General features: G+C 32.7%; 1 protein-coding gene and 1 long non-coding RNA gene across 2 annotated transcripts; one reads left to right on the forward strand and one right to left on the reverse strand.

Moving 5' to 3' along the window:
- The first annotated feature begins 3,659 nt into the window (after positions 1 to 3,659).
- Positions 3,660 to 5,042, forward strand: LOC105127364 (uncharacterized). Its single transcript, XR_842615.1, has 2 exons — positions 3,660 to 3,940; positions 4,778 to 5,042. It is a non-coding gene; the product is annotated as an uncharacterized LOC105127364 (long non-coding RNA).
- Positions 5,043 to 18,326: 13,284 nt separating this feature from the next.
- On the reverse strand, positions 18,327 to 20,361 carry LOC105127365 (ethylene-responsive transcription factor CRF1). The gene has a single exon (XM_011028631.1). It carries the CDS (start codon positions 19,629 to 19,631, stop codon positions 18,582 to 18,584), a length of 1,050 nt encoding a protein of 349 aa, XP_011026933.1. The 5' UTR covers positions 19,632 to 20,361; the 3' UTR covers positions 18,327 to 18,581.
- Between the last annotated feature and the right edge of the window lie 798 nt (positions 20,362 to 21,159).

Consider the following 21,159-nt stretch of genomic DNA (forward strand, 5'->3'; position numbering starts at 1 on the left):
TGCTTAAAAAGTATTTTTTTTATAAAAAGAACCCATTTAGCATTTTTATCTATTATTTATTTTATTTTATTTTTATCATCAACCTCTTTTTGATATCCAGCATTTAGTCTTTTTGGCTAATTGTGAGTTTTTGAATATAACACTGTGTTTGATTAATTATTTATATTTGAGGGTCTGTATGCTTAAAGTTTTTCTACTGTATTTTATTCTTGATTGATCTTCATATAAAAAAAAAATTACTTTTATTTTTATATTATGATTTCATTTGCAATAATTGAATGTGATTTCAATTTTATTTTTATATGTATATATTTGCATTATAATTATTTAGTGTTTAATTTTCAATTTATAATTACTATAAACCCCGACCTTTAATGATATCTTTAGGGTCATTTAAGAGAAATTGAATCTTATGTAAACCTAAATGATCAATTTATTTAAGAGAGTTGAACTTTTATAGATTTTTCATATAAGATACATAATAAAAATTAAATTAATAATCATTGAAGGCAACTTCACCAAAAACATCATGAATATATTAATTATTTAGGTTATTCTAGTCATGATAACCCTAATAAATAAGTTATGGGATTGAAAAATATAAAGGGCTTCTATTTTTAATGATCATCATTCATAACCTTTAGATTTTTAATAAATGGTTTGTAACTTCAATTATTTTTTTGAGTTTCATAACTTATATGATAATAAAATAGTTAGAATGAACCTAATTTTATTGGGAAGATATGGAGCATGATTTAGAGAGGATACGTAAACCTTGCATTATTGATTGTTCTAAAATAAAACAAAACCACAGCAGAAATACCTACCGCAGTCTTACATAAATAAACTCTGAAATAATAACAAAACTTATTTTGTATTTATTTGAAGTCTTTGTTAAATACAAAGAGAAAACAAAAATGAATGAATGAATAACAATAAAAAAAATATATTAATTATTGTGCCGCTGTTCCAGATAGACGTTCTATACGTTGTTCGTGTGTTGGAAAGTAACAACAATGATAGCATTGGTCTTCCAACCAGCTGTGGACCAACAGATCCATTCAATCCTAAGCCTCGTTAGCTTTGAAGATTCAATGGCCTTCATGGGCAAGGAAAATATTTTCAAAACAGGAAGGAATGTTGGTTGGCATAGGCTGTCGTGATTAGGCGCATATTAGTGATTTTTGCACCAAAATCAGAATCTTTGCTGCTGGCATTTGCTGGCTCTCTTACAAGATTCTAAGAGCATCAGCTTATACATGTTGTTCCATTAGGAAAGTAGCAGTGCAGGATTCCCATCGAAATTTCAACCGATTCCACTTTGCAATTTGAGCAGAAATTACCTAAAACCCTCTCTTGAAAACTTTGATTTTATGAAATAAAACGAATCGTTGCAGGATATTGCACGCCTCCAGCATAAATTTTATCTAAAATATAGAAAAATATATTTTATCTGAAAGTACTTTCTAAAGGGTGTTTTTTCCTTTATATGCAAAGAACAAGAGCATGGAAATGATTGCAGGATAGGAGCACGCTACAGTACTCGTAGCTCACCTTATTATTTTATTTATTTATGTGGGTATTTTGGTCAGTTTGCGTGTATCATGACTAATCCCATGATCCATTGAACATCCTGCAAGTTTAATGAGCATGTAAGGTACTGCGGGAATGACAAGCATGCACACTAAAATTCAAACTTGGATGCAGAGAAAAAAAACAAATCCCTTTTATTACTGGGCTAAGAACTCAAGTGCTCGTAGCTCACCTTATTAATCATTATTGTTGCTTGTTGTTGACATTATCCTTCTAACATTCCCTTGGATGCACAAGCATTGTTCACGTCATTGCAGAGTTTCTTGCAAAAGTTCACTCTGGTCTCTAAAGTTTTTGCCTTGTTATAATTTGGCTCTTGGATTTTTTTATTTTATATCTTTTTTAATTCTCAAACTTTATTTTCGTGACTTTTCAATCTCTACCATCGGGGAATAGAAATGAGAGGAGAATAATTTAGATGCATAAGTGAGATTTGATGATGATGATTTTTTTTCTAATGATCTTGTCGGGTAAGGTAGGTTAGAGCTCGTAAAGGCTTTTTGGATTCTATTTTTGAGAGATTTTCGAATCTTTTCAAGTTAAAAATGGGGTAATTTAGATTTTTATGATGTATCAATAATGTTTTTTGATAAAAAAAAATATTGGTAATGGAGCTTTAAATTTTAAGAAAATGTTCTTGATTTTTCAAAAATTATTGCATCAGAGGATGCATAACCTGATGCAGTTTTTTTTTTATTGAGTGAATGATTTGTTGTTTACTCGATATAAAAAGAAAAATCATATAAGCAAGCCTGATTGGTCTTTTCCCATTTGAGGCTAAGCATGTGAATTTAGTTTTTTAGACTAGTAAAATTTTTTTAATTTTTTTTAACTAATTCTCTATTTAAATTAATAATTAAAATGATGTCTATCTTGTGATTTTTCATATAAAATTAGATATTTTATGCTTATATTTGCAACAAATTTTTTTAACAATTATATATGTGATTAATACGCAATAAATTTTATATATATATATATATATATAACATTACACATGAATATCCTATGGATACTAAATAGTCTTTTATTGTTATTTTTATATTTATTTCACGAATTAATTATTCTTTGTTTCTTTATGAAGACATTTTTCTATTTTTTCTTAACTTGCCTTTTACATTACGATAGTTTTTGCTTAGGAAAAAAATGCTAATAATAATAGAAAAATATATATTTTTGTCTTGAAAAAAATAAATTAATAAGGAAATGAGAGTTTTGCATCCAGAAATATTTTTTTTTCCACTCTTTTATTTAAAATATTGAGATTCTAGCCAACATTTATTTTAGTTATCCTGAATTTTTATTTTAAAAAAATGATATTGTTGATAAAAATATATATATTTTTCATCAAAACAAGAAAATACATAAATAATTAATAAAGACCTCGACTTAGGAAATACTTTCCTCTTCCAAATTTTAAATCTTTTAAACTCTTTCAAATATTTATTTTAATCATTATATAATTAAATAAAAATTAGCTTTGAGAATTGCTATGGGACATTGCACCAACATAAAATATAGTTTTATACACAAATATATTAATGTAGATATACAGATGAATCTGATAGACATGTGTTATTAAATATTTTAAAAAGAAACAATTTTTTAAATATAAATTGTACTTTCCATGTTGATGGGAAAAAATAAAGATTATTGATCAAGATTTTCGAATTACAAGGAAAAACTTAGAAAATCGAAGCATTAACAATTTATTAGCAAACACAAGATTAAAATCCAAAATACAAATACAGGGCATGTTTGGTAAACATCAAGGATGTGCATGTAATATGCTAAAGAACAAGGAAAAGGGAAGATTTTTTTTTTAAGATAAAAAGGGTATTAAAGTGAAAATAAAAAAAGAAAACGTGGACGAATCAGAAGTGGAGCATATGGCGCCAACTCATAACTTGCAGGAACATAACCTGTCAGTGGCGGGAATCCATCGCCAGACGGTCACATGGCTCTTCTCTCTCCCCCTCACCGAAACATGCGCCTGGGCCCCCACACTACTTTTGTTACCACCACACCGGATTGACTGGTTTTCTTACCAAATATATAAACCTAGGCAAGTTCGATCCTACAACGGAAACATCATCACATCATTAAATCGTAGCATCTTGTCCTGAAAAAGGCACAAACTCCTTGTGATTTTTTTTTCTTCTCTCTGCGCCGGCTCTTCATAACAGCAGAGATTTTTGAGAGGCTGCAGAGAGAGAAATCAAAAGAAGAAGAAAAATGGCTGGTGTTTCCAGGATTGTTGTAGCTGCTGTTGCTCTTGCTCTTGCTTCTGCCTTTGTTCTGCCTGTTGCTCAGGCCCAAGCTCCAGCTCCTGCCCCCACCAGTGATGGTAAAAAACCAAAACTTTCGTTATGCATTCTTGTTTATATGTGTTTGTATTTTTATACGAAGGTAAATCTTGGGTTCATGAGAAACCTGTATTCTTTCACACATACACGGGCATGTTTGTAGATCTACGGGTTTTTTTTTATTTTTAATCTTTGGCTTAATGTGCTGCATGCTGCGTTTTAGTTTTTATGTTGTATATTCTCTTTATAAAAGTTGTGGTGTTACTTATTCCAGAAGAAAGGAAAAGGAAACTGAAACTGTGATAGAGATAAAAGGTAGATTTAGTTTCAGAATTGTTAATGCAAGAAATTTGTAGGTTTTGGAAAATGGGATTTATCAATAATTATTGGTAATACAGGAGTACTAGAGTATTTTCTCGAAAATGTGAGCCTGTGGGGATTTCTTTGCTGGGTGATTTAGGTAAAGAAATGGATCAGGAAGTTATTGGAATTAATTAGGATTAGTTATTCGTGAGCATTTGTGTTTATTTAGGAAATGATTCGAATTATGGTTATGCATCCCTGATTTTCTGTTATATTTGACCTTTTGCATTGAAGTTGTTTAGCAACAATTATTTATGGTCATGATTGTTAGGAGCTACGGGGAATTTAATAATAAAAAAGCCCTTGAAGAAATTGTATTCGTTCTTGAACAAAACTCACAACAAAATTAAAATGCCTGTATCAATGGTGCCAGTGCAATTGTTCATGACTCTTGCCGTTAGAGGGAAACGATTGTTTGCACATCCAAAATGATCTGTACATGCTTTGATGTTTTAACCATTATATGGTTTTGTCCGAGAATTAAAGGGAGTATTTTTTTATTTTTTTTAAATCAGGGACATCAATTGACCAAGGCATTGCATACGTGCTGATGTTGGTGGCACTAGTGCTCACATACCTCATTCACGCGGCAGACTTATCTCACAGCTTCTGAAATGGTTAAACTTTGGATAAGGAGATAGGGAGGTTTGGGTTAGATTATGGGAGTGATGTGCGTGTATCTTTTATTTTAGTCTGTTGATATTTGTATGAATGGATTGTTTCTGAGTTGTGACGAATTTGTTGTTGTTGTTGCTAATGCTATCACCTTGTTTGGAGGCAGCCTTGATCTTCTTCTGCCTTTGCTCCCATTTACCCCCAAATATGGTTCAGCTTCTTGCCCCTTAGCAGCAATTTCACGTTTGTAAACATGGCATGCATCAGTGTCGTGTCGGTAAAAAATTAAGCTGCTTCATATACTCACCATAATCTTTTCATAGAGAACAGGGTGTTGTGGCTTTGTGGCAGGACAATGATCATTCGTGCAAAATAGACTTTGCATCTTTTGGGGAGACTGTGAAATTGTAGAAGTATGATATAATTTGGTCGGAAATTGAGGATAGCCACGTTCAACTAGTGTTGGATTAGTGCAGCCTTGTGTCATTTATTGATATTAAGCAAAATGCACAACCGACCTAGAGCTACAGAGCTTCAAATCAACATCAGTGCAACCATGCAGATTTAGATTAAGAAGTATACCTGATTACCTGTGATATGTTAAAATGCTTGGACACAAACATGGCCCTCATAATTAGAAGACCATCGCCAGTCACCAGCCCTGCTGCTAGGACACCCGTTACAGAACATCTTAAATTTTCAAACTCGGAATGAATAATAGCAACAAATTTAGAAAATAGAGTTTGGCATTAATCTGTTAGAATTCTTTAAAATTACAACTCAGCTTTCTAACTTCCAAATGGATTCCTAGTCAAAATCAAGTGAGCGTAATCTTTTCCGACAACTTAAAATGTTTTGTACGAGTCTAAAACTGAATGGTATCCATTAGGCCTTCACAATGGAAGGAGAGAAAGCAGGTTCACAGCACTAAATATCTGAATAGATCTCAGACAACCCCACCAGCACAGGATTCTAATCAAGCTTTATAGGAAACTGAATTTTCTTCTCGTTGCTCCTGATCAGTTAGCGTGAACTTCTTCACTTTCTGTACAGAAATATCACCAAAGCAAAAAACAGTGTAATAAAATAAGATTTTTTTAAGCACATGAATGTACAACAAATCCATATAATGCCGTAAACCATTTGAACAATTAGAAAATAAGGTCACTTGGGAACAGTTGTCCCAAAGACATGTCAATGTTTATCTGTAGATTGTTTCTTAAAGTCTCAGGTTGAGAACTTATTTGAAGGTGCTTTTATTTAAAAATAAAAAATTGCAGCCAGCTAGCTCATAGCTTGATATTTCAGATAGTTCTGAAGACTACATCAACATTGGAGCAAGATATTTTTTATGCAAGAATTAATGATCACCGAGTTTTTTTTCTTTTTTTCTACACCGTGATACTAAGTTCCATTGGTTGGACCCTTTGAATCAACCCCCTATAATTTATTAGGCCTTGAAGCTATATAGCATCTTTTCTGCCCTCACCAGATGCCAGAATTCGCATCATGCTGCCATTATTCCCGTGGGAATTTCATAGCGAATTAAAATTTAACCATCAAGTGATAAATACAACAAGGAAAGCCTTTGATCAATGAACATTTTATCTTCCCCACCCTTCAAAGGGAGAAGAATCATATTCAGAGAAAGGGCGAATGAGACAGATCTTAACATTGAACTAGATTGATCCAGGAAAGCAAAGTTAATGTTCTCAAGAACAATCAGAGAGAGACAACAATGTCACCCTTCTCAAATCAATGAGCAAAATAGCAGAGTAATTCGACAGTTCAAAAAGAAACAATTATTCGATCAGGTATAATGCAAGACTAAGTTAGATGGGAGGTACCATGAGTAGCAAACTTGACATAGAAAGAAGTAAATGCACAACACAATTGCATGTACTTTTTGACATCTGGGAGGCCAAATTCAAGGCAAAGAAAGTTTCATAACCCAGTGCTAACCCTCGGTTCCAAAATAACATCAATCCCACAAATATAAAGCTCCAAACAACTCCAAAGTTACACCTTTCTGCTGCTTCTTTTTTTCTTTGAAGAATACACCTTCAAAGTTACAACCTTTCTATCAAAATTGACCTACCAATTACGAGTCTTTTCCATAAAAGGATCATGAATTTGACAATTCTCAACATAATCATGTCAACAAGTACACAAAGCACACACAGTCCTTCAAACCAAGAACTCACGTGTAACAAAAATCTAAACTGAAACAACAACAAAAATAACAACTCGAAGTCGCAAAATAAGAGGTAAAACATACCTTAATGAGCACATACCGTCTCAAAACATGCAAGAGACGGACAAGTTTGTCTTGATCATAACGCGATTGTGCTACACAGTTTAGCAGATCCAGTGCTTCCTCTGCACAAACGGGCTTTGCACGTGCTTCCTCCATTCCTTGTTTTCTTTATCAAAATCTGAGGTTTCAGGTAATGGTACGATAAACGGCTATACGTGCTCTATTTGCACCCCGTGTTTTCATAAATCCTTCACATAAGGTTCTGTATTTTCAATTCAAATCATGTGTATTCCCAATTTCAGTTATTTGAGTATGATTTTGCAAAATTGACAATTTTTTACAAGTTAGATCTCGAATGAAAATATAATATACACGAACACGAACACCACTCGTTTGTCCCACCCTGTACGATTATATATATAAAAATTATCAATTTTGGAAAGGACACTTGTTTAATTGATCGAAATAAGAGTATAAGGATATATTTGATGGAATTGTGAAAGAAAACATGGTGTACATAGGTGGATTTAGCCCAAGACAAACCCTTGCCAAGGTTTAAACTCATCGGTCTACCTTTTTCCTTGTTGTGGACTTGGAACTGTTCGGTTCGAAAGAAAATTAAAAAGAAAAAATCGCATAAACTTTGGGCTCCTGCCCGCGACTTCCACAGTGACAGCCCGTTGTATCTCGAAAGTCACAGAAAACAGGTTTAGGTTGCAGAGGCCCAGTTTGGGTTTTCTTTGTTGGTCCAGGAAGGTTGAACATTTCAAATGTTTCTTTCCAACTACATGACAAATAAAATCCAACCGGAGGCCATCACTTCTATATAATAAATACATTAATAATGGGACTCGTAGCTCGAGAATTAATTGTGCGTAATAAAATGATTATCTTGTTATTCTTAAAAAAACAAAATCACTTAACTTTGCTCTTTTCCACTACATTCATTTGTCATTGTCTAATTGACATAGAGTATACCAGTCATCTCACATTTCTAATAATGCATGGTAAAATTAGTAAATAGACTTTAAAAGCAAAAATCATTTAACATGCCTTTAGGTTTTTTTTTTAAATTTCAATTTAATTTGAAAATTAAAATTATGAAATTAACCTTAAACTCAGGTTTTCTTAGGCTTGTATCTGGGTTTTTTGGGTCATTTGATTATGATTTTTCTGTTATTAACTCAGAGAGAATTCAGTAATCTAAAAATATAAAATGTCATTTTAAAAAAAATTTATTAGGCACTCATAATTTTCACGAGACGTGTGCAGTGCCTCTTAAGTGGCGGCACATCCAATTAGATGGCATGTGTGAGGTGGGATGGTTTGTGATGATTATTTTTCTCCCCTCTTTTTTTTTCTCATTGATAATTGTGATATCTAGCTAAAATTAAAAAGTTTTTATTCAATTTAGTTTTTATTTTAATTGTGGTTTTTGTTTTTTTATTTTATTTCTTTTTTATATATATTATTATTATTATTATTATTATTTTAATTTTATCCCTAATCATCTTGTTTTGTTTTATTTTTATATCAAATTTAGTTTTTTTTTTGCTTTAGCTCCTTTTTTAAAATTAGTTTTTCTCTTTTCAACCTCATTCTTTAAAATTGGATTGGTTGATGATTGAATTTCGTGGTTCCTATAATGTAGTGATCACAATTTTATAACCCAAGTTACGTGTATAAAATACTAACGTAGATTGATATTGGTTTTTTTATCTCTTTATACACCGATTTTTTTTTCAATTTCATTATTCAGCATTGAATTTATTTAAGACTAAACTTTTTTTTATTTAATTTCCATAAAGATATCTCAACTTCACAATTTGAATTGTGAATTTATCATGCCAACTCATATTAGCTTGAGGCTTTCACATTATTTTTTTTAATTTTATTTTTATATCAACTTTGATCCTTATTATTCTAATTATTTTTTTTATTTTTTTTAAGTTATTTTTTAATTTCATTTTTAAATATTAGATTGATTGACCTAGGATATAATTATAAAATATTAACTCAAATTGCCATTAATTTTTTTCTTCAACTTATTTTTAATTGTACAATCACTAAAAACTATTTTCCACGACAATAAGAAATCTATTATTTAAGAACACACCACCTTCCAACAACGAAGCATGTAACCGGGCACCTTTTTGCACTGCTTTGGATACGGTTATTATCTGTTGAGACCAAGAGTAAAAGAAGTCAATCTTGGAAGAAAATGGAGCGCAAAATACATGTGTGAGTTCCGATGGAAAGGTTGCTGGAAACATTATATATTATGAGAGGTGTGGAATTCATGGGAGTGGAGAGCTGCTGTGGGCACTTGCAAGCGGCCCAAGAAGAGCGCGCTGGAAAAGTGAGCTTAATTACGCGCATTGATATCACCCAGCAGGCACAAGTCGTCATGACATCCCACCATAAATTACTACACACACACACACACGACACGTACTACTTCCACTTCGATATCTATCTGTCTTTCATAACCAGAATCTCTCCAAAAACAAACCTGGTCTCCTCACCTAGCTGTCGGTGGGTGACCGTGGGCCTACCTGCCTTATTTTCCACCCACAATACATGAACAATCATGCATGTATGTATATACGTATGTATGTATGGGTGGTGGGTGTTCTATTTTTCAATGATTTTTTTTTATTTGTATAGTAAAATGACTTCGATGGAGAGGACACAAAAACACCTATTTGAAAATTCATGTATTGAATGGAACTCTTAATACATAAATTGATATTTTTTTATAGTCATAATCTGTGTTAATCGATACCATTTCTTTTTACAATTGAAACCCAACTATTTTCTTTTTTTTCCTTAAAACAATAATTGAAAAATAAAAATTTATATCATAATTGAATTATTAAAATATAGAGGGCTTGGGAATTTATCGTTTAAAAAGAAAGAGAGCCAGAGTGAACTTTTTGCTATATTTTTTAAACTGTAACCCGTTTCCTTGTTTTACATTTTTGTTCCCTCTATTTTGATTTTGTCCCTCCTTAAAATTCTTGATAAATTTATCATGAATTTAGACCTAAAAGGGTGCAATAAGAAAAAATCGAGGACTAGATTAAAAATGAAATAAAAAATATCAACGTGAATTACTAGAGTGAAAACCAACTTGATTTAGAGTTTTCTGTAATGAATAAGTGGCAGTACCAAAGAGTTTTCTATAATAAATAAGTGGCAGTACCAAAGCATTTATTGCTAGGCGAAAAATCTGGGAGAAATTTTAGAGTGATGTAGGAGTTATTACCGGTACTTATTTTAATAGATAAATACAAGAAGTAGGCAGAGAAGAATTAAAAAAGATATTTTTAAATTTAAATAAAAATATTCTTGTCACTTTTAGTTAATATAGATATAATTTTCTATTCCATAATATGCTACAATGAAAAACCACTTAAATTTAGATAAACATTATTTAAAAAAAAATATATATATAACTATAATATAAAATATGTATTGATAGTGACTCTCAACACTCTAGACTTCCCCGAATTCTGGGATGGCTTCCTCTCAAACTTATTTAAAAGGTCAAGTAATGTTTTTTTTTTAAAAAAAAAAAAACTAGATACATAAGTAGGTTTCTCGTCATATAATCAGAGTTTACTTTTTTAAATTTTGAGAATATATTTAAGTTTAGATGGTTTATTTGCCTTTAACAAATTGGTTTTAATGACAACGAAAAGACTTTATTCGACCTAAAATATTAAGTTCCACATTTCTTACTAGCTTATAATAGCTTATAATACATGTACGTATAATCGGCTCATCTTGAAAGTTATCTTTAATTTAATTTCAAAATACGGTGGCATTCTCTCTTTCTCGTACACGCCATGCACTCACGCTATAATAATTCAATTTCAATTTATTGTATATTATTTATTTTAAATTTTTTATTCTTATAATTTTATTTTTTATGACGCTAGCCTATCGCTAAACTTGACACCCCAAAATATTTACAATAGGTTAGTGACCAACACTATTAATAAGATCAGTAACTAATTCCTCGCTTGTTAACGTGAGATCTTACAACCCATCTCATTTAAGAATTTCGACGACTCTATTAGCAATATTGAATAGCTAGTAAAATCGGCTTTGATGTCAAATGCAATAGCCTGGTCTAACCAGCTATATATTGTCTGTTTTGGACTTTTTACCCTCACAATTTTGTTTCTAGTAACGCAAGTTTATCATTGAGCTTGACACCCCAGAACACTCACAACAGGTCAGCGACCAACACCACTAATAAAGTTAGCAATTAACTCCTCACTCATTGATGTGAGATTTTACACGCACCATGTTCCTAGTTTAATATATAATTATTTTATAAGTTACTTTCATATCTTGATATTTAAAATATTTTTTATTTAAAAATATTTTAATATATTTTTAAAGTATATATCTATTTTCTATTTTTTATGAGCCAATTTAGTATTGTGATAACAGTTATTTTTAAAGTGTATTGTGCTTGGAAATATATCGAAATAATTTTTTATTTTTTAAAATTTATTTTTCATATCAATATATTCAAATAACAAGAAAAAAATAAAAAAAAAATTAAATTTCTTCAAAAATATTTAAAATAACAAAAAGAAAACAATCTCTGTGTATATCTATTTTCACCACGGAAAATGTAGAAGGTCTATTTTAGACCCTGCGAACCACTGAAAAATACCAGATACCATGTGGCTGTGATAAAACAACAAATAATTACTGGGCAATGAAGATAAAGAAGCCCAGATCCGATGGGCTAGTAAATGGGACAGGAGGGTTATTCTTATCCAAGATGGAGGGTCCAAAAATGTGGCAGCAGGACCACAATTCAAAACTGTACTCTAAAAACAGAGATGAATTAGCTGGATTCAATAGGGACCAGGGGGACCAGGAGAGGGCCTGGTCTAGTTGAGACAATTGCACTGAACGAGGTGGTACAAGAAACAAAACCGTTAACCTGACATGACGTGTACGTCCATGATTGATTGTATTCCTGGAGAATAACTAAGAAGATCCTCAGAGATTGTTTTCTTTTTGAATGAATCTACAAATCTTGGACTTATTTGTTGCCAAATCTATGCCCCAATTGGGACTGAAAAACCTTTTTTTATTTTTTGTGTGGTTAGTCTGCCGTGACCTCCTACATATCCAAAGAGGTAGAGGAAAGGTACCAGTTACGAGCAAAGGTCATAACAAGGGATGTGATTATTATTGGAAAAGAAAGAGGCAAGAGTGTTGTTATGTTTCCAACAAATCTTGACGTGGCCATGTCTCGTTCTGGAATGGCAGGTGACTTGGTTTGCAATGTTCGTGACATGGATTTGATAGGGCATTGATAAACGATCGATAGTGATGTTGCAACAAGGAACTAAGACATGAAAATCATGGAGTAACCAATATTTATCCTCTAAGCTGTTGATGATTCGGGGAAAACAGAGACATGCATTGCTTCGATCGTGGTAAAAACGTTCGATCAAGTCGTCGCCTAATGTCTGGATTTAAATCCTATTATGCAGAGATTGGTGGCAATCCTTTCAGACATTAGGCACCAGTTTAGTTCTGAGAGACGAGTTCCTCTCCTCCATGTTGAGCTTCTGTTGCTGTAGGTATCCACATCAAGGGATCGATTGCAATCTTGGCTGAAAAGCCTGTACTGGGAGAAAGAAAGGGTGGTTGTTTAGCTCGAATACATCATAAATAATCATGCAATGCGTATGAATCTGGGGGACCCAAGATTTAAATTCTCCGGACCAACATGAATCAAATACTGTCCTCATGCATCAACTGGGGATAAGAAGTCGGGAAAAAAATCCCAGTTTTAGCTAGCCTACGCAAGTAGCCATATGTTGTCCAGCGTGAATTGCTCTCATCAGCCTGCATTTATAAAGCCGGAAACGGTGGCACCACAAATTAAGACAAAATCTACCAGAAAGTGACATCTCTATTCACCCTTCAACACCGTTCCGTTTGACATGTCTTACATTTAAATCAATTGGCAATATGGGCAGGACTAGATTGGTAAGAGATATTGTCACAGATGAAAAGAGACAAATGTGGCTTATAAGAGTACTTTTGTCTTGTTGCTGGAGGCATGGTCACTTGCTCAGGTACGAGACGAGACGCCTTAGTATGAGGAATATATATCAGCTCATGTTACTGCTTGCTTTTGTGTGAGGCCATGTATGGGTGTAGATCAGATGAGTTTTTCTGTACTGCAGAGGTGTGCGGTCAAATTGCCAGAGTCTGGTGGCTTTCCCGGCAACTCCAGCTAATGAGATTATTGATCCTAGCCATTGAAAAGTCGCAACTGTCTTTCGGAGTTCTTGTTTTTTGGACAAATGTCTTCCGGGGTTCTTGCAAATCGGGCTATTTTATCATAAACCTGATTGATTAGACCTAATTATCCTGCTTTCTTCCTTTGTGGGTTGGTCCAATAGGAGTGATGGTCAGCCCATAAACTGAATTACTCGCCTTGGACTATGTATAGAGTTGGTCTATTTGTAGTTGAGCCCGGATAAACAAAACGTCGCGGATAAACTGTTTATCACATATAGAAATGTTTAAGATTGTAGCAGCGGAGTGTTTTTCACGTGAAAATATATAAAAATAATTTATCTTTTATTTTTTAAAAATTATTTTTAATATGGGTATATCAAAATCATTCAAAAAAAATTTTAAAAATAATTTGAAGAGGAAAAAATAATTTTTTTTGAAACCTCCAGTTAAAACACCCCCTTAATTTTGCTTTAATAATATAAGTTAGTCTAAGTTTACATGTAAGGAATACTAAACAACAGAGTAGTATACATAGGTAAACGGTTGACTCATAGCCAGTTTGACTTAAGAATGATTCCCCTTGATTTGCTGAATTTCACTAGTAGACAAACTCATGAGAGAAGGACCCGAAATGAGTCTCTCTCTTCACCTGAAAAAATGACTCAAACCCTCCCTGCACTTATCATTGATTCTATATGTTCCATCGGACTTTGTCGTCTAAGAACACAATTATTGCCATCTTTCTCCACTTTGAAATCAGAGAAATGCCATTTTAACATGTCGATCCCACTTGATTCCATTATGTTACATAAATATAAAAAACTTAAAACCTGGCTCATGGTTTGATTGGATGCTTTCAAAACTTCAGCACAGGTTGCCGAACTTGGGAAGAAAACAATAAAGCTTTGTTTCCCTGAATCAAATCAGACTGGAAAAATGCCTGACGCAACCGTTATGTTATGATTGGTCTATCTAGATTGTCCATGAAATTGCCCCGGTGATAATACAAGATAAAAAAACTGACATCCTCCCCTTTGGGCCAGTTCATACGGCAGGGTGGTTGTCTGGGCGCCGGATTCTAGGCCTCTTTTTCGCCGGTGGCTATTTCATGATAACCTAACCTTTATATGCTATCCTTTCTTAATAATCCCCTGCAAGACTCAATATTTTTCATCAAGATGCAAGAATCAACAATTCTTTTTAAGATTACTTGTAAAAAAATGTATAATTGTTCTTCGTCTTTACTCTATTCTCTACAAGGAGATAAACACATCTAATCAGCATATACAAATATCTCAATCACTAAATAAACATAATTTCATATAAAAACTGGCATACAATCTCTTACGTTCTCTAATTCTCTCTCCTTTTTTCTTGAGCCAAGATGTATTTTCAAATGGAAAAATAGCGATAACTGATCGATGTGATTGCCCTACCCAGATGTTGCAATTGTATTTTCAGGCCTAAAATTGCTGGCTTTCGATCATAAATGATTTAAGCAGAACGGTGGTGACAGACACAGCTACCTCTAAGCATTTTTACGGTACCAATTGCCTATCAAAATAATTTACAGGCATGGGATCCCGATCTCAGTTTTTCAACGCGAAGATCCATCATCCAACAGAAGGAGTTGTTTTATACATGTTGGGTACGGTAACGAAACGTGGAGAAAAAGTCTGATACGGCAGTGGAAAAAATAAAAAAACCATGGACACCACCACTTGCCTCCCTCTGCATGATTGTCAGTACTGTTCAATGAGCTAGCTGGTAGGCTGTGTCTGCTGGGATGGCAATAACTGTATTCCGTGACTTACACCTTCTACACGCCGTCAAATCTTGCCATTCCGATACGGCAGATTTGCCTTTCTTTCGATTCCCCATACATCAATCAAAACACGCGCTTCTTCGCTCTCCTTTGGTTTTTGCTTCTTTTTTTTTAATAATAAAAAAAATAAATGTATCTATTCTTGTTAGTTTTTTTATTTATTTTAATGGAACGTTGTTGTTAGTTTTCCATTTTTCATATTTCAAAATTCTCAATTGACAAGTGAAAAAATGAATGAATAAACCTGCCAATCACAGTAGTTATTTTCTCTACCAAGAGAAATGGAAAACAGATGGTTCGTTGTTCGGCATCTCAATTTTTTAAAAAGAAAATTCAAACATTTTTCCTTTCCTTTTTTTCAAAAAAAAAAAGAAATTTTATGTTTCAAAACTTTCTCTTTCAATTTAATTCTTTAATATTTTATTAATTTTAAATTAATTTTAATAATTAATTTTAGCTTTTTAAAATTATAGTTTCAAATAAATATCTTAACATTTGACTAGTATTTAATTTTTATAAGCATCTATTTTTATTATCATGTCATTAAATAAAAAATAGTTTATAAAAAATAAATTTTTAAACCCAATGGATTCCATGATTAGAATTGCGGATTTTGCAAGTTAAGTCATAAAATCTGGATCGATCTCATATGTTATCATCTTGATATTAAAAAAATAAAAAAAATTGAATCCAAACCAAGCTTTTATTAGTTGTTCAAGTTGTTTTTAAACCCGCCAAGTCAATCAAATTATGTTTGGTCAACTCTCTTGCATGTTGATTTTAAACTCGGGCTAGATAAAAAGTTGAGTTGAGAGATTTTAATGTTAATCCGTTGGGTCCAATTTCCTAACAATGCCAGGTAGATTCATTTTTTAAAAAAAATCCATCTTTCAATTTTTTTTCTTTTGATTGAATTAATTCTTATCATTTTTTTTATCAATTTTATTATTTAACATTTGATTGATTTTGAATTGATCATAATAATTTGTTTTATTTGTTTTTTATGAGATTACTATAACCTCAAACAAATATAACAATATTTAGTTGATGCTCAATTCGACTATCATTTATTTTTGTTATCATATCATTAAGTGAAAAACTATTTAAAAAAACAAAGTTGTAACACTTAATGAAGTTTATGATTTAAGTCATGGTCAATCTTATATGTTATTGTCTTAATATTAAAAATAAAAATTTAAAAAAAAAATTAAAGCCAAACCATATTTTTATTGGTCATTGGGTTATCTATGGACTGACCAAGTTAATTGGGTTACGTCAAGCCAATTCTCAAAAAAAAAATAAATTAAATTAGAACTAGAAAAAAAATCATGATAAAAAAGTTTAAGGATGATCCATTGGATCACGTTTAATAATAATATCAAATAATTTTTTAGAACTTAAATATTTTATTTTAATTTAATTTTTTTAATCCAACCCACAACATAATAAATGCTAAAAAATAAGCATGTATAACTTAAGCTTCTTTGTTTTCATGTTCATCCTTTGATTATAATCTAGTGATAAAATTAACATGCAAACTTCAATCATAATAAAGAAAGATAACATAAGAATGAAGCTTCATTGGAATCTTTAGTGTACACACTCTCGCACACTTATAATCATCATGGACTAGAATAATAAAACTACAATTTTATCCTTGACAACACCATATAAATAACATTGACATCATATATATAATAGTATCCTTGTTGTTTATTGAACACTTAAACCACTAATGCGCTCTTAAAGGTAAAAACAACATGCATTAGTGGGCAGAGTTATTTTTACTTCTTATTTGTATTTGCCTAGTGAATTTACAATAAAGTTCCTGGGTGAGAATTGTCATTGCCTTTAGGCTAGAGAATTTATTTTTTTTTGTCTTTTTTGTTTTGTTTTTTATTACGAAAGAGTTTAATTAGGGGCATTTTAATATTTTTCCATAAATAAAATATTATTAAGTATGAAAACGTGTATTGCATTTTATATTTATTTATACAAATGTCATTTCATCTACGGTTTTTGAATAATACATATGACACTGTTCAGCAACCAAATTTTAGTTTTTATAATAACATTTTAGTCGTCTCGATATAAACTCCATTTATAGACTATGCTTATGACAAAAAAAATATATTAGATTTTATGTTGGTGGTTTTTTTTTCCTTTTTTTTTTTTGGGTTTCAAAGCCAACCACTACACATTTCCAAAATAATATTCATTTTTTTTTAGATTTTATCATTGTTATTTTTTTATTTTTTTATTTTAGATTATCCATACAATCATAATCTTCTTCCAATATAATCCTTATTTGGTTTTTTCAGTTTTTGGATTTGTTTCCATTCTTTTAATTTTATTTTTAAAAAATTATTCTCCCAATTAAATAATCTTTTTAATTGTACCCCTCAATATTTTATATCATTCTTTTAATTTAATTATTTTTTGAATTACATCACTCAATATTATAGTTTATTTTATTTTAAATCAAATTTAATTCTTATTCTTATTTTTTAAGCTGTTATTCATTTTGTTGCAATCATTTTTAATTAGATTTTTTTATTTGATTTCCTAATATTCTATTATTCATGATTTTATTAACTTTTCAGCTCATGAGTTTGAAATATTTAATTAGATTAACTTACATTTTTATTTTAGGTTTTTTTACCATTGATTTTTGATGGCATTATTCTTTTACAGGGTTATCCCGATTGCATACAGCAGATCATGAGTACCACATGTAAACCTAACTTTATTAAATTGATCAAAATTAAATATAAATATCAAATTTCGTTTATGTTTATTTTAAAAAATAATTATCAGGTTTTTTTTTGGTTCAGCGACATCAGAGGCCCCCAATCTAATCTTTTACTAAGTTTTTTCACGAGCTAAAACTAGAATCAGATAGACAACTTCTTTATCCACAAAGTCTATCTTACATTATGTTCCTTTTGTGGTTAAGTTTGTCTTCCATTACCTTCATAGTCGTCAAGCCTGTTCTCTCTTTTCAAAAATGGTGACGAGTCACGTGCAGTGAACATGTGCCTTCACAAAGGTTAAAAATAGAACACCACAAAAGCACACGTAGCCAAACTCTACCGTCACCGTTACCGTGACGAAGATTAATTTTTTTAAATTACCAATACTCATATTTAACATAATTACCTCTTACATTCAAAAAAAAAAAAACGAATAAAAAAAAACACACAAAATTGGTACTACCAATCAGGAAAAACACGACCGATATTTGCTTCTCGCCAAAACAAAATTGACAATGCCAGAAAACCAGCAATGCCGATACGAGAACTGTCGTTCATCATCATATTATCATTATTTATCTTCAAAAAGCTATAAGAGAATCCGACCCGAACAAATCACCAATATCCTGAAAATGGTCTTGCACGTTCCAACTTGATAAACCGAACCCGAAATCCAAATCCAAATCCATGTCCCTGAAATCATCATCTTTCAAAAACCCACCATCAGCAAAACTCGTTTCCTCGAAAATATTCCTCATTGAACTCCGAAGTTCACAAATGTCGGCTGTGGGAGGAAACAGACTGTCGATCGAGGAATTATACTCCGAAGAATCGGACAAGTTCTCCGATACACAGGAGTCTTCTTTTACTTCGGGAACCTCATTTCCGGTATCTCGGATTTCTCTACTTGAGCTGACACTTTGAGTCTCGGCCTCTTCACTAAACCGGAGCACTGAGATTGGAGAGCTCACATTAACAACACCATCATTGTTAATATTATAGTTACTATTTGACTCGTCACCGGAGATGTACCCGGAGGTGGCTGCCAGCGGTGAACACCTAGCCGGAGGAGTGATAAAGTTGGTGAGGGCGTCCGGTCCACGCAACTGAATAGCCGCGTTGTCATAAACCATAGCAGCTTCTTCAGCAGTATCATAAGTGCCCAACCACAGCCGTACACGTCTCAAAGGATCTCTAATCTCAGCCGCCCATTTCCCCCACGGCCTTTGTCTCACTCCTCTAAATTTCTTCCCCACCACCGCCGTTGCCGTTGCCTTCGACGGAAAACGTCTCGTCCGAGACCCATTATCGCCAACCTTCTTCCTAGCACTCCTCGACGGTCTGGTCCCCAAAACCGTGTCAACCGGGACACAGTCAGCCCTTCTTGATGATGATGGTGGCTCTATAGAGATTTCATTGACAAACTTTTTGACCCTTGTTACATGTCGTTTATGGGAAGAGCCTGTTGCAACCTCGTTTTCTTCGTCACTTGAAGAGTCAGTTGCATAAGTGTCTGTTACTGATATCCGTACAATTTTTGGTGGTTTAGAGTGTTGGACTGGGTTTGATAAAAATGAGGTTGTGAGTTTGGTTTGGTTTCTATGCTCACTAAACTTGACTGGATGATCCATTTTCTTGATGGGTTTCTCTTTACTGATATCAGATTCGCATTGAAAATGAAGCTGAGAGTATATATTGAAGGACGGGGGTATAAAAATATTAGAAAGAATTAAAAGAAGAGAGAGAGATTCTTTTGAGACTGGACACGAGGAGAATAAAGAGAAAGAGGGGTAGGAGGTGGGATATAAAGAGACCCTGTTGTGGTTATTGAAGGACGGGAAATTTCAAGGAAAGTTACAAGGAAGAAAAAGGAGGAAGATGGTCTAAAGACAAGAAACTGGGTCGATAGGGAGGGGTATATATGAGTACGGAAACGTTAAGATATGGTCAGGGAGGACTGAGGAGACACCAAGAACTATGGCAGCAATAGAAAGAAGCAAAAGTGAGTTTCTTTTTAAAGAAAGTTCATAGCTTTACCGAAGAGGGAAAAAAAGGGAGGGAATAAAGGCATAAAATGTTTAGAATCACCACCACCACCACCACTACTGCCTTCTTATGCCACCACCACTGTTGCTTGACAGACACAAACTGCTTTTCCACACACTTACTCCGATAAAAAGAAGTGAAGAGAAGCTTTTGGTAAAGAACCAAACGAATACCAAGTGTTTTTCTTGGTACTAGAAAGGAGATGAGAGGATTTAAGAAACAAGGAGGAGGGGGGGAGATAAAAGATACACAGCACACTTGAGTTTGTAGGCGGATACCAAAACAAGCTATTTTATAGAATCACAAGAAAGCCGCAATACCCTTCATACCGGTCCAGTATCCTCATCTAATTTTTAATCTCTAATTTCCAGAGTTTTTATTTTGTACGCGCCTCATGCTAGTCCTTGCGTCATACACTAACTTTCAATTCAGTCCTTTTATTTCTGTGTCTCAATTGAGTTTCTATAGCTGGCAAAATCCTTTCAACTGAAAGTTCTTCAATGATTCTCTTAAGTGGCTCCGGTAATGTATAAGATGATGTTGTTTTTCAAGCATAAACAAAATATTTGGACAAAATGCATTAACAAATATAGATAAATAAAATTAATTGAAACTTCCTTTTAAAACACTCTAATTAAGACAAAAGATATGTTCTTAGCATGGTTCATTTTAGCTGTGGCTATGAATATAAAATAATATTCCAAATATAATTCAAAAGTCCAATACTACCTTCATAGAAAAAACATTGTTTTGTATTTTCTTAGCATTGAATTAATTTAGCTATTTAATCATCTTTCAAAATTCAAAAACGAATTTTTAAATTAGAAAAATACCTTATTTTTTGCGATTGGATTGTCACAAAATTAAAAAGTCCTAGCTTGTTGGAGTGGGGGGAGGGGATAAAGGAATTTGAAAACTTGATTGGAGATATCTTTAAATTCAGGGAGTAAATTAAGATTCGTGTCATTCGTTTCTACTACCGGAAAGAAGAGGAGGGAAGGGAGGGCGTATTTAGTGAGACGCTGACTGAGCGACAGGTCGTAAGCCGAGAAGGCGAGATATTTTTAACGAGGCGCCGCATAGAAGGGCAAGTAAGGTCCCTACACGTGGACA

This window comes from Populus euphratica, unplaced genomic scaffold, assembly GCF_000495115.2.
Source record: "Populus euphratica unplaced genomic scaffold, PopEup_1.0 scaffold7.1, whole genome shotgun sequence".
Lineage (NCBI taxonomy): Eukaryota > Viridiplantae > Streptophyta > Magnoliopsida > Malpighiales > Salicaceae > Populus > Populus euphratica.

Coding starts and splice junctions, on each gene's coding strand:
- LOC105127365 (XM_011028631.1), bottom strand. CDS start 19,631: ATGGATCATCCAGTCAAGTTTAGTGAGCATAGAAACCAAACCAAACTC.